Source organism: Halichoerus grypus, chromosome 4 (assembly GCF_964656455.1).
Source record: "Halichoerus grypus chromosome 4, mHalGry1.hap1.1, whole genome shotgun sequence".
NCBI classification, from domain to species: Eukaryota; Metazoa; Chordata; class Mammalia; order Carnivora; family Phocidae; genus Halichoerus; species Halichoerus grypus.
In genome coordinates, this window is record NC_135715.1 from 123805336 (window position 1) to 123820122 (window position 14787).

Genomic DNA, 14787 nt, shown 5'->3' on the forward strand with positions numbered 1-14787 from the left:
TTACACTTCCATTGTCATCCCCCTTAAAATCATTCTTGATCATCCTGTTTTCTTTCAACAGCTTCAGAGGATGATTCCGAAGAAGATGGAGACCATAACAGAACATTTGATATTGCCTAACTTCATATAAGACAAATGGATGATCTGTGAACAAGTGTTTATTAAAACTGGCAATTAAGTATGAATTAATTTTGTGGGGGAATGCCTATTGAATACATTGACTATATATATGTGTGTGTGTGTGTGTGTGTGTGTGTATATATACACACACACACACAAGTATATATATTCATTCTCAAGTATTGCTGAATTAAAATTCTGCTGGACCTTTTAACATGGCCAGTGAATCTGATGTTTATAAACTGGTAATCAAAAAGTATTTTTCTTTTAGGTGAGTGGGAAAGTGTTACCCTTGTTTTAGATATCTAAGCAATGCTGATGACTCTTTTTTGTGTTCTGATTACTGTAGTCATATTTATGAAAAAAGGTTCATGTTTTAGTCTCTTGCTAGTGAAAAAAGTGGGACAAAATATGCTTTTGAAATAAAAATGGCAAATGGCACCTAATTATTTTTCCTTTCAAAATGCCTTACGTTGCAGTCTCATTTTCATAATTATTTGCTTCCAGTGTTTCTAAAAAATCAACTGGGGAGTAAGTTATGAAAGCATATATATTAGGTTTCCAAATTTAATATGAATTATAAATTCACTTAGCAATAAAATCTAATTTTTAAAAAATATATAAGTATAAAATGTATAAATGATGGATAAAGTTTTGTATTGATTTGCAAAATGCAGATTATATTTGATAGGCCAAAGTATGTAGATATTCCTTTTAGGAATATTACAGCTGTAAAATATATCAGAATTGCCCATCAAATGCTATTTGGGAAAAAAATTATTGCAATCTCAAGTTAACAGAATATTTTTAATCCCACGTTTAAAGTTTAAAACACTGGTTTTCAATGTGTTTTTTAGTGTTGTCACTGCTTTATAGATAAATATGATATAAATAACCTGTTTGGATCCTGGTCGTTTTTAACTGTTCCTTGGTAATTCTGAGCATTTATTTAGTGACTTAATATTTTTCACGACTTTTGGAGAACAGATGAACATTACCTATTCACCATGAATAGATCTACACTGTGGTCATGAGTTGTGTATACTTTCATAACACTGTATATTTCCTCTGTCAACACCCTTAGCATACACTTTTAAACACCTTCAGGTGGTTCCAGATTAAATAAAGTCTTATGTTACAGCAACGAACTACATTTTCAGAACCTAAGTAGAAACCATGTAATTTCTCAAATGTGAATCAACAGTTTGCCCACACCTAGTTTGTTGGTCTTAATGTAAAAACCTTGGCTGGAAATAAAGTGCATACTGATTGATTTACTTTATAGTTTGAAATGTTTCCTTTTAAATTGGTGCTCAGAGTAGACTTCAAACCTTAGAGCCAAGAACTTTATTAAATAAAATCCTGTTTCATATAAAAATATATAACTTTCTAAAACATTTGCTCAATTCACAGGTTACCTTTGCATTGCCTTAAAGAAAAAATACAAAATTTAAGGATGCCAGTTTCAGTATCTATTGTCCAGGTCTTTAGGGATGCTTTGAGTTTGAAACATTGACACTTTTAATAGAACTCAGCATGCAAATTAAGTATCTTCTGCTTAACCCACAAAACTTTTTATTTAAAAATTTAAATAGTAGAAAACATTCCATTGGCATGCAGTTTATAGTTTTGTTATATGAAATGCTTAATGACAGATACACAGTGGCTTGAGCTTTATAGTGTTCTCATAGTGCCTTAGTACCACTTACTGTTTCATATTTCAGTATTGTATAAGCTTCCAATACCCTGTAAGTATGAATTAGAAGGAATAAGGAAAGTCTTTTCACTGGTTGTTACTTTTAAACCCTAAACAAATAGAGACCATATGTAGAATGCAAATTCCTAGGAAAATGAAGTTGTAATACTGTTCTCTCTAGATACTTGCCAAACCTAAGAATTTATATTGTCCTTATTAGCTAGAACCAAGATGTTCAAAAAAGAAATTTATACATTTTGAATGTAAACAAGAACTTTATGTTATTCTTAATGTTAAAAATAAATACAGATTTGACCGATCCAGTTAGCTGTTGACCACCAAATAGATACAAGGGCTGGTTACAGATGTTCTGATACATGAAGAAAATTAAGATTTACTACTTCACTACCAGGGACCTCTAAGAACTTACTTGAAAGATGAAATCAAATGTGGAAAATTAAATCAGTTAAAGCAGCTGTTTTGGAAGAGCTACCACTGGGTAGAAGTTATCAAAATGAACAGAAGAAAATTAGTTGTATGGGAGTTAAGTGGAAGGGGAGATTTTACAGCAGCACTGTCCGATAAAACTTTGTGATAATGGAAATGTTCTATAATTTGTTTTGCCCAACATGGTAGCTACTAACTACACGTGTTTTGAGCATTTGAAGTGTGCCTCGTGCAACTAGGGAACTGAACGTAAAGTTATATTTAATTTTAATTTATTTAAATAGCCACATGTAGCTTGTGGCTACCATATTGGACATTGTAGAAATTTGACTATTAGAGAAAATTTTAAGGAAGAGTTAAGATCACGCCTAGTTCTTAAAGGACTGGTAGAACTTGAAAAAGGAAGGAATTCCAGTCTGTTCACTATTTGTACCACTCAGCTTATCAATAACAAAATAGACAGTATCCAAGATCTCAGAAGTTTAAAGCTCTTACAGATTGTAATTGTTTTGTGTACTACAGCTAGTGTAACATCTGCTCGTTTAGTACCACATAGCCACACTGTATAGTCCTGTCATCACTTCGTAGTTTTTCCTGTCAGTAAACAATAGTGCCATCAGTTGTGATGAAGGATGTTATTCATAGTGCCAGTGTAAACGGATGGCACACGCTGGGACTTTGTTGCCATTGGTCAAGCATGAGAGAGAGTGTATCTTCCCTTAAGTATTCCCCATAACGGATGGCATGTGGGTTAGGGTGAGAGATGACTTCTTTGAACTTCCAAGTTTCTAAATAGAGTAAATCTAATTTTATGTGAACTCTGCATATTCTTTATCTTTTATTTTTAAGCTGTAAAGGATAAGGAAAATCATTCTTGCTTCAGAGCTTTCATTTTCATTTTTTACCCCCAAAATGATTTTCACCTTTGTCTTAAAATGTACATTCACTGAAAACTTTGAGCATCACCACTACAGTAGTATGTAGTGTTTTTCTAGAGTTTTTGCTTACATAGTTTTCATGTCATTGAATGGCTAGTTCATCAGTAGTTGGAGAGCATGAGATACCTTAGATAGGAACAGATCTGGTGGTAGGAGAAAAATCCTTAAAGGGGCTCTATGGTAAAAGTGTTAGCCTCACTGCCAGCCTCCTCCACACCTTCCTGGTATAGCTGTAATCTTACTGTTTCAAAAAATCTATAAAATTTTGTTGAAGTTCTAACCATTTGTGATCAATGCTAAATACTATTTCTGCTCCAAAGTGATGTTCTAAAAGTAATGAAATTGTAAAATTATGTGGAATATGGGCTCCTTAAAATCTACAATATTTTCTACATCTAACTCAAAAAGGAAGATAAATATTAGAGGAATTATCTGCCATAGTAAATAGCATGTGGATCTATTTAACAGTCTTTTATTTCCCGTATCTTGTTTATTAATAAAGGAGCAAGACCTAGAAACTGGTAAAGACCTGGTGATTGTAAAACTACAGTGGTAGGTAGAGTTTTGTTTTTGTTTTAATTCAACTATAACCCACGGTGGTTCAATTAAATGGGAAGGAAGATAGAGAAGTAGACTGGGTTTTTATTTTTATCTGCTTTACTACTTTGGGCTTTATTTAAACTGTTTCAAGTGAAGGTGCATTTAGGGAAGTGGTTAAAACTACTAAATTATATCTATGATTATTTTTTAAAAGTTCTTATAAGAACCTAAAGATCAATTTTTGTCACAGCGATTACATGAGAATAATGAACGTTACTGGAATAAGGAAATAAACCATAAAAACTAATTTTCATTGCCAAGTTTTACATTAAAATCTTGCACAGGAATCACTGTCAAAGTATTTGACGCCTTAATCTGAGATTTCCAAAATCTTAGTCAAATTGAACAGCATACTCGTTTTCTTCTGCAACTACCAAAACACAGTCGTCGTTATAAGGTGATTGGGGTGCAGTTGAAAAAACTGTGGTGAAACCAGAATCCAAGTTTCTTTTGTACAGGAACCAAATGATTGCTCCCAAAACTGTCAAAATTACTGTGCTAGCAATCACCAAAGCTGATATTAAAATGTGGTTATCTGAAAAGGAAAAGACAGAAAAAAAAAAAAAAATATATATATATATGGAAATCAGTTACTGGTATTGCACTTGGGGGAGCACAAATATAGTTTCATCATGTACATATTTGCCTAAAATTAAGGATTTTCCCACATTGATAAAATAAATTACACATTTATTATGCTTCTTAGCTTGAACAACTGTCATTCAAGATTTCACCCAAGGTTTACAATTCGCCACTCTACTTTGAGATCCTAAAATGGAAATCACCCACACTCAGGGTGTACTACAGTTCTGTTTGTCTCCCTTGGGTTTTACTTTATATTTACTGCTCTTTTCAAGACTAGTTGTCTTTAGAGGTTTGTTTACATTAATGAGGCTTATTGGTTCATCTGGTGTTTGGCATTTAAAATTTGTTCTACTGAAAAAAACAGGAATGGCAATAAAAGTATCCTCCACCCCCCCTTTTTTAATATTTTTTATTTGAGAGAGCGTGAGTTGAGGGAGGGGCAGAGGGAGAAGCAGACTCCCCACTGAGCAGGAGATACAGGGCTCCATCCCAGGACCCTGAGATCATGACCTGAGCCATCCAGGTGCCCTTTTTTTTTTTTTAAATTCAAGTATCTATGTGTGTATTCCTTAGTTATGTTCAACCTTAACAGTTCTTGGCAATTCAAAACCCTTGTAATCTTTCAGTAAGTCAGTCCAAGGAAATTAACTCAGTTTAGGAGTTAGGAGGAGGTAAATGCTTTGGGGGCAAGGTATTTGTATTACATTTAGTAGCACCCAAAAGTATGTCCAAAAAATCTCAAATTATTTTCTCTTTATAGATGTATTTTTACATTATGGTTATTTGAATGTACCTATATCCTCCTTTAAGCTATGCTTTTAAAATGATAAAATGTAAAGATTAGCAAAGAAAATCTGGCCAAAAGTTACTTGTTAAAGTGAGAGAGAACCACTGATATTTTTAAAATATTGACAGGCTTCTTTAAAAAAATAACACAGGAGGAGTTGGGTAAATGGCCACAGCTGAATTCTCTCCTTTTTGGTCCTAAAATAAAAGTTTGTAGTAGTCACAATTTGTTAAGGTGTGGGTTGTATTCTTATTGGAGACCCTCAGATTAAAAAATGTGTATCAAGAAAGCGGGGCACATTGTAGTTAAACATTTATGAAATACGTATTTCTTAATGAATTCAGAGCCCACTCTGGATCAAATGTTGCCAGATCTTTCAGCTATTCCTAATAGGGTTTTGAGAACCACTTAGACCTACCAACTCTTTTCTACACATTTCCATCTGCATATATCCTCCCCCACCCCCGTATACATGTGCATAGCTTAAAATTCATAGTTCTACAAGATAAGTAACAAAAAATCCTGTGTTCCTTCTGCCCTACTACTCACCCTGCATTCCCATTCCTGGTAACTTCTGTTATTTGCCTCCATGCTTAAAATAACATGCTTACACGGCTTTTCTTGATTCAGTTTTTTAATGTCAAATACACATAACAAAATGTACCGTCTTAACCATTTTTAAGTTGACAGTTCTATAGCATTAAGTAATTCACATTGTTGTGCTGTGTCACCATTTATCATAGAACTCTTCATCTTTCAAACCCGAGACACTATATATTAAACAAGAACGCCCCATTCTTCCCGCCCCTCCCATCAGCCAGCATTTTACCTTGTGTCTATAAGGTCGACTACTCCAGGTACTTCATATAATTGGAATGAAATCGTATTCGTCCTTTTGTGACCAGCTTATTTCACTTAGCAACTAATTTCTTCCAAGTTTGTGCATGTTGCAGGACGTGTCAGAATTGCCTTTTTTAAGGCTAAATAATGTTATATAGCCATGTTTTGCTTATCCATTCATCTGTCGACGGACACTTGGGTTGGCAACTTCCACCCGTGGCTGTCGTGACTAATGCTGCTCTGAACGTGAGCATACACATCTCTGATACCTCTTTTCACTTCTTTCGGGTATATACCCAGAAGTGGAGTTCCTGGATCGTAGGTATTTCTATTTTTAGTTTTTTGAGAAGCTACCATACTGTTGTCTACCATTTTACATTCTTACCCAGTAATGCACAAGTGTTCCACTTCTCCTTATCTTTGTCATCACTTGTTTTCTGTTTTCTTGTTTTTGTACATAGCCAACCTAATGGCTATGAAGTGGTGCCTTCCCTTGATTTATTTTTTTAAGTAAGCTCTACACCCAACGTGCTTGAACTCACTACCCCAAGGATCAAGAGCCCCATAATTTGCCAACTGAGCCAGCCAGGTGCCCCTTTGCTCTTTCTGTTTTTTTTTTTTTAAGATTTTATTTATTTGACAGAGACACAGCAAGAGAGGGAACACAAGCAGGGGGAGTGGGAGAGGGAGAAGCAGGCTTCCTGCAGAGCGGGGAGCTCGATGCAGGGCTCGATCCCAGGACCCTGGGACCATGACCTGAGCCGAAGGCAGCCACTTAACGACTGAGCCACCCAGGTGCCCCTTTTTGATTTTTTTTAATATTTATTCCTATGGAAGAGTGAGAACATGATTCTCCAATATCTACATGAACTCTCAAACACTCCTTTCCTCCTCTTCCATCATAGTTCTAGCAAGCCCTAAACAGAGAAAAAATATCCACGATACATATGACAACTCATATCTAGAATTAAAAAAAAAAAAAAAACTACCAATCAGGAAGGCAATCCAATTAGAAATAAGGACAAAAAACTTGAAGAGCCATATCACAAAAGAACACACTGAAATGGTTAATAAGTGTGTTAAAGTACTTAACATTATTCATCAGGGAAATGAAAATTAAAATGACAGATTGCTACATGTAACATCTGAATGGCTAAAGTCAGGTTGACTTTCATGGGATGGATGTGTAGAGTGAATAGAACTTGCATACACTGACAGGAATGTAACAGTTCAACCACTGAAAAATTATGTGATGGTTCTAATAAAAGCTAAACATATTAGCTATCCTATGACCTTGCAATTCTACTCTTTGGAATGTACTCCAAGAGAGTGACAAAATAGATCCAACTGAGAATGTTCACAAGCAGCTCTTACCATAGTAGTACCAAACTAGAAATGATCCAAATATACATAACTAGAGATTGGACAAATTGTGATATATTTATAAAATACTCTGCAACAGTAAAATAGGTACAATATATACCCAACATGGGTGAATCTTAAAAAACTGAAAGAAGCCAGTAGAATTACATTTATGTTAACAACAAGCAACTCTAAACTATGGCGATAGAACTCAATAGTGGTTAACTAGGACAGATGGTGGTAGGAGCTACATTTATTGCGAAAGGGCATGAGGGAAATTTTTAATGTAACAGAAATGTACTGGATCTTGATTTGAGAGAGAGATAGCCAGGTGTATACAGAGGCAACCACCAAACTATACACTTAAGATCTGTGCAACTTACACCTCAAAGAGATTAAATGGGGCGCCTGGGTGGCTTGGTTAAGTGTCCAACTCTTGATTTTGGCTCAGGTCATGATCTCAGTTGTCAGATGGACCCCTGTGTCTGACTCCACGCTGACCATGGAGCCTGTTAAGATTCTCTACCTCTCCCTCTTCGTCTGTCCCTCCCCCCCCCACACACGCACACACGATCTCTAAAAAAAAATAGATTAAAAATTATACAACCTGGCAAAAATCCACAAGTTTTGTAACCCTTTGTTTCTGGGAATGCAAAATGGTGCAGTTCCTCTTACTATTAGTATCGATCCAAGCTCTATATCCACTTTCAACCCATTTACAGGGAATCTAATCTTTAGATAAGTATTTGTGCAAGGCAGATTCATTCATTGCAGCACTGTAATAGCACATGTTTGGAAACAAGCTAAGAAGGATCTGGGGCTGGTTAAATAACTGTATATCCGTACAATGAAAGAGTATTCAGTTGTAAAGAAGAAGGAAGTTCAATCTATAGGAAATGATACAGAGATACCTAAAATATATTAGTGAATAAAAGGGGCAAAATAAGTCCTATATCTCAGTTTGCTTATTTTGGCAAAAAGAAATAAGACATTCATTTAAAGAAGAAACTGAATGGGTGCCCATTAAGGATAAAGGTAGAACAGGGTAGATGGGGGCAAGTTGGGAGACAGGTTTTTAGTGTTTGCCTCATTATAATTTTGCTTTTTGAGCCACGTTAATATATTACCTGTTCTTTAAAAAGGATTTAGTAAACCCTTAAGACAGATGCTTCATGAATTACAACTATGAGGTCAAATTTTTTTAAATGAAAGATTGCAGAGTGACTGCCTACAAAAACAATGGAATTCAATAGGAAATATTTTTTGGTTTTTAAAAAATTCGTAACTTGCAGTTATATTTAGAATGTCAAGTCTTATTCCTAAACTAAGAGACCTTTCTAAATTCTTACAAAAGTTGTTCTACTTTATGTTATACAATTAATTTTTAAGGGGTCTTTAATATTTTAACATTTGAATCTTAATATTACTTATGGGAAAAATTTTAACAAAAGACTTACCTGATAAATATTTCTTTTCATATGGGACTAAAAGAAAAAAGAAAATTAAAATTAAAATTCAAGTATGCTTTATTCTAAGTTTGCCTTTAAACACTTTCAGAATAGTTAAAAATGAACCCCTTATTTAATAGCTTAATATTATCCATATTTCTATTGCTTGGTCAATTGTGTTTTCCATTTTGAACAAAGGTTTTTTTTGTTTGTTTTTTTAAAGAAGATATAGAGGTCTAATGTAATGCATTAGCTTGGTTGGTGGAAAAGTATTAGGTAACTCAAGAAAAAGTGATGAGGTGAAGAAAACAGAATTTTGGTAGAAAAGTATAGAAAACAAAGCTAGTAAAATTAAAGTGTACACCTGTGATCTTATTAGTATGGATTCACTATTTCTGATGTTTCAAAGTTACAGTTTAAAAATTTGGTTTATAATAATGGTGCCCTGAGACTTCATACATGAAAAGAACCAACTTTTTTAAATCCAATAAATACTGGAAGTTGAATTCTACTACCATAAAACTATGAGAAACTTAATATAGTCACTATAAACTATTGTAGTTAAGAACCCTGCTGAGGCAAAAAAAAAAAAAAAAAAAGTAAAATGTAAAGGGAAAAATAGCTTTGGTTTACAGTAGAAGTAGAAGAGGGTAAATCCTAAAGAGGCGAAATGGGGAAATGGCCAATGTGTCTCAGGCATCCCGAAATCATATTTTGAAATTTTAAGTGTTTTTAATGAGAAAACAATTCTAAAACTTAGAACAAACTTTGATGTTTAATAATAACATCAAAATACTGTGGGACACAATAATTATATTCATTAGAAAGCATTCTGATGAGGAGGAGGGGACGGCCAGAGCCTGGGAGTGGTGGGTGTGTGGAGGGGCAGGGGCCAGGTTCAGAGCTCACCCCTTGGGAAAAAGGAAAAAAGAAAAGCATTCTGAGAGGTCAGAAGAAAAATTACACTTTAATCCAGAATAAATTATAAACTACAACACGGTTTTTCTTCATTTGTCTAAACAAAGGATGTTACTACTTGTACAGGGTCAAATTCTTTGTAGTAAACATTAGAATTTTGGAAGTCAAAGTATTCTTCACCATTTCTGTTTAATCAAATCAAATGCAAGGAAACTGAGGATTCCTTCAAACAACAGAAAAAATTTTTAACTTCTTGTAGGCTCTTAAGTGTAAGATAGGATAAAAGTATGCCTGGTTCACATAATCTTGGTCCTACCTCTGAAATGTTGCCTGGTTCACATAATCTTGGTCCTACCTCTGAAATGTAAGAGAATTACATTTGACTTCTGAGAGACTTGCCAGCAAACCATCCTAATATGTTCTGAAATCTTTCTTACTCCCTCTAATTTATTGAGGCATAACTGTCTCAAAGAAAATTATTTTAAAACCAGCCCTACTTTCCCCACCCCTCTAGGAATGGAAAAAAGTCTTCAGTTATACTTACTAGCTGATTTACAAAGGGTTCCTTCCATAGAAGAAATCTCACAATTTCCTTTTTTCCATTCACCTGTCTTGGTGTGCAAAAAGGCACAGGTGTCAACCAGATCCTCACCATCCTCTTGGTCTGTCCACTTATCAAATGTCATATTTGACTTATCAAGCCACTTGAAACGTGCATCTGTCAGTTAAGAATATTTTCATCATTATGACAGTTTTAAACTGTTAGAGCCATGGAAAAGGGTCTAGCATTAAAGGTGGGAAGTTACTAAGGTATGTCTGGTCAAAACTTTTCATTGTAGGATTTAAATTAGGAGGAAGAATATATCTTGTGTACAAGCACATCAAAGGTATTGGTTCAAGGAGCGCCTGGGTGGCTCAGTCAGTTAAGCATCTGCCTTCGGTTCGGGTCATGATCTCGGGGTCCTGGGATGGAGATCCAAGTCGGGCTCCCTACTCAACAGAGAGTCAGCCTCTCCCTCTCTCCCTACCCCTCCACCCCACTTGTGCTGTCACTCTTCCTCTCTCTCTCTCTCTCGCTTTCTCTCAAATAAAATCTTTTTTTAAAAAAAGGTATTGGTTGAAGAAGGTTCTATGGATGGGGTGCCTGGGTGGCTCAGTTGGTTAAGCATCTGATTGTTGATTTCAGCTCAGGTCATGATCTCAGGGTTATGAGATCCAGCCCTGTGTTGGGCTCTGCGCTGGGGATGGAGCCTGCTGGGGATTCTCTCTCTGCTCTCTCTCCCCCTTTCTCCCTCTTAAAAAAAAAAAAAGTTCTTGAAAAGAATGTAATATAGTAACATTTTCATGGGGAAATAGCCAAGAAAATTAAAATATTAATAGTAAACTTAGTAGTTTCATTTCATTAATTATGTATGTACTTTTGTTTTCTACAGGGACACTAAATACATAGTATTGCTCTGATAGTTCAATTACCTTTATCCTATTGTTGACACACTAATATTTATGACCCTACCATATTAGAAAAATACTGAGCCTAGAACCGTATTTTAATCCAGACAAAAGAATCAACTTTGATTCTTCTGTGTGAAACACACTGAGCTGCTCAGGGAAAAGCTGCAGTCAGTACAGGTCATGTACTGGGTACAGGGTGCACACTGAACAAACAATACCCAGACACCACAGGAAACACCAACTTGAACTAGAGAACTGAAGAATCTCAAAGTCATCAATTTTAGTACCATTTTAAAAAGTGATTTCCTACAAGGGTAAATATTACTTACCATCTGTGTCAAAAAACATGCCTAGTAGGATATCACTTGGGCCTTTCCATTGCTTTTTCAAAGTATCCAGTATAAAAGCATTTTCTTCTTCATTATGTATGCTTACCATGTCTGCTCCTGGAATTATTTTTAGGTAGGAAAAAAAAAAGCATGTTTCCAGAATCAATGAAAATCACATGAAGTATATAAAAATTATGCATTATTATAATACTTATAATAACATTACACTTTTACACCTTTTTAAGATTCAGCTTGAGAATATGCACATTTCTGAAAATATGAGAAAAGTAAAATGGGATAAATTGGGCAGAACCATTTTATACTCTATTTCATTCACAGAGTCGGTAATTTACAGACAAGGGAACAAAACCTCATGCGAGACTTGAGCAATCAACACATTTTCTTCATCTCTCAACTTCACTCTTTCCCATGACTTCTTCCTCTAGCACTCATGGTTTCTCCTGTCGTCACTGCACTACCGTAAGGAGGCCAAGCTCTGACCACACCCAGAAGAGCTAAAAACTGTGAGGGCAACCTGCCAGAACAGCTCCAAGACCTTGTGAAGCTCAAGCAACAGTGTCTGACCGGCCTCCTTAACTGCCTGCCTGGGCCTGTTGCCCAAAGCCCTGCGCCTTCCCCTAACTGTCTTTGTGGTCCTTAGAAAAGTCTCGGCTTTGGGAAACTGAGCGAGGAGGTCCTCGCTCTCACTAGATGGTTGATCCTTCCTGGGGCTCTTTCGCACGATTCCAGAGCCAAGACCAGCAGCCATCTATTTGTGTCACATACATTAGCTGTCGTCCTTACAGTCTAAGCACCCCATAACTGTCAGGAGTGACCACCCTTCCGAGAGCCCTTTAACCCTGCTTCGTAACCTAGACAAAGATCTCTCTCGCAAATTAAACATCCCACTTTCTGTACTACAACTAATATAACTACACGGAGAAACGAGGAAGAAGTCTTGCCTACTCTTAAATTACATGCTTCCAAAACCATCCTGACTTAACAAAGGCTCCCGAAAATGTCAGAATATTGTCTTAGTTTAGGGGTTCTCCGCCTTGAGCAAGCATCAGAATCACCTGGACGGCTTGTTAAAACAGTGCTAGGCCACATCCAGAGTTTCAGATTCAGCCAGAGTGAGATGGGGCCTGAGAATTTACATTTCTAACAGGTTCCAGGTGACGCCGCTGCTGCTGATCCAGGGACCACTCTTTGAGAATTATAGGAGGCTTAAATCATAGGCTGCTCTATTTATGACATCACGCTCAAGTTGATAATGATTTTCATAAGTTAACAAATGGAAAAGACAGAGCTCCTGTTACATACTGATATGGTAAAAAAAACTTGTATTAGGTGACCACTTCTACATCTTTTAAAAGGGGCTTGTACAAAAGAAGAAATTTAACTACAGGAAAATTACTATAGGGCCAAAAAATCTCCCCCAAACCATATTGTATTATTAAAGAAGAAAATCACAAACTCGTAGACTAAAGCTCCATTATAAATAAAGAATCAAACACCTTAATAGAAAAAAAAAATATTAGTTTCAAACTGTAAAAAAGATAATTCACCCTCATAGAAGCAAATAGAACACAAGAAATGTGTGAAAAATGCAATCTCACTGATAAAGAAATGAAAATTAAAATAAGCAGACTTCCAGGCTTACAGATTAAACAGTGCTGGCCTTGGGTATAACAAAATAGGAACTCATAAGTGGTTAGGTGGAATAAAAATTAGTACAGCCTTTTTGGAAACAATTTGGCAAGATGTGTCAAAAACTAAAAACACATTATTTGAACCAGCAATCCTTAACAATTATGCTAAAACAATCATAGGCTCTGTGTGCAAATAAACACAATTATTAATGGTTATCACATGACAATGAAAGATTGAAAATAATGACAATGAAAGATTGAAAATAATAGCCAATATTAGAGGATTAATTAAATCAGTTATGGAATTTCTGTATACCAGATTAATGTACATTTATTAGGAAATATGCATTGTATTTTTACTGCCACAGACATTTTTAAGGGAAAATGCAGATTACAGAGCAGTTTGCCAACTACGATCCCTTTTCTTATACATTAAAAAAAAAAAAAAGTATTTTTTATAAATTTGCCTGGGGGGAAAAGCCTAGGATACTTACCAAAATGTTAACAGTCATTACATTTCCTTAGGGTGGTGCATTTAGGGTGATTTTGATTTATTTTATTTTAAGATTTATTCATTTATTTTAGAGGGAGAGAGTGCGGGGGGAAGGGGCAGAGGGAGCGGGGGAGAGAGAATCTCCAGCAGACTCCCCGCTTAGCGAGCCTGACTCAAGGCTTGATCCCACAGCCCCAAGATCATGGCCTGGGCCAAAATCAAGAGTCGGATGCCCAACCAACTGAGCCACCCAGGGGCCCCTGATTTTGTTTTATTTTTAGAAGATCTGCACACGTTTTTCTCATTTTTTATAGTGATCGTGCATAAATTGTGCAATTACCAAAAATCTTTAAAAGAAAAAAAATAATAAGACTGGCCTTTAAAATGCTTAATAATACTTTAATCCAAAGTTAGGATTCACAGGGTTCCCTGAGTCCTATCTCCATTTTTAAAAACCCTGTGATGGTTTTCTTATCCTTTCCAGCTGCTCATCTGTTAAATGTCACACAGACTTTTCATCTGTTTTACCCTGATACTTGTATTCACGTGTGAAACGTAACCAAAATGCCACTCTAGAAAAATTCTCAAGGGAAGTATTTAACTAGGTTATAGTTTAGGCTTAAGTGTTCAGAGATGAGGTTTTCATCCTTTTCTTTGACCTTATGGCAGCCAATGGAACTTTAATGATTCTTTTTTTTTTTTTTTTTAAGATTGTATTTATTTGCGAGAGAGAGAATGAGAGACAGAGAACATGAGAGGGAGGAGCGGACTCCCTGCCGAGCAGGGAGCCCGATGTGGGACTCGATCCTGGGACTCCAGGATCATGACCTGAGCCGAAGGCAGTCGCTTAACCAACTGAGCCACCCAGGCGCCCAACTTTAATGATTCTTAACCCTGTAATCTAATTAAATACTGTATAAACTTAAATTACTGTGTCAGGCAAATAAGACACACTTTCATTTTCTTTAACAAAATGACTGCGTAAGTCCCTGAAGAATGCATGTGCTCAAGAAAATTTTTTTTACGATGCATTACCAGTGACAGTACCTGCTGAGATGTAATCTGGGTCTTTAATTTCTTTTTTTTTAAGATTTTATTTATTTATTTGACACAGAGAGAC

The 14787-nt window shown here is 35.8% G+C and overlaps 2 protein-coding genes and 1 long non-coding RNA gene across 9 annotated transcripts in view; 1 reads left to right on the forward strand and 2 right to left on the reverse strand.

Moving 5' to 3' along the window:
• Positions 1–1397, forward strand: part of MARCHF7 (membrane associated ring-CH-type finger 7) — a 52504-nt gene extending 51107 nt beyond the window's left edge. For all 7 annotated transcript variants that reach the window (XR_004925405.2, XR_013447154.1, XR_004925408.2 and 4 more), the window contains one exon: positions 62–1397. Coding sequence is in view for 2 of the 7 variants with exons in the window: in XM_036118529.2 (XP_035974422.2) it covers positions 62–130 (69 nt within the window). In the remaining 5 variants the exon portion in view is untranslated. The remainder of the gene's footprint in view (positions 1–61) is intronic.
• A 2634-nt stretch (positions 1398–4031) lies between these two features.
• The window catches only part of LY75 (lymphocyte antigen 75), a 125150-nt gene continuing 114394 nt past the window's right edge, over positions 4032–14787 (reverse strand). The window contains exons 36-39 of the mRNA XM_036118524.2: positions 11523–11639; positions 10286–10459; positions 8833–8859; positions 4032–4336 (exon numbers count right to left, since the gene is read on the reverse strand). Coding sequence (XP_035974417.2) covers positions 4134–4336; positions 8833–8859; positions 10286–10459; positions 11523–11639 — 521 coding nt within the window. The 3' untranslated portion in view covers positions 4032–4133. The remainder of the gene's footprint in view (positions 4337–8832; positions 8860–10285; positions 10460–11522; positions 11640–14787) is intronic.
• On the reverse strand, positions 9772–10278 carry LOC144381617 (uncharacterized). The gene is made up of 2 exons (XR_013447155.1): positions 10097–10278; positions 9772–10057 (listed from the first exon to the last, which is right to left on the reverse strand). It is a non-coding gene; the product is annotated as an uncharacterized LOC144381617 (long non-coding RNA).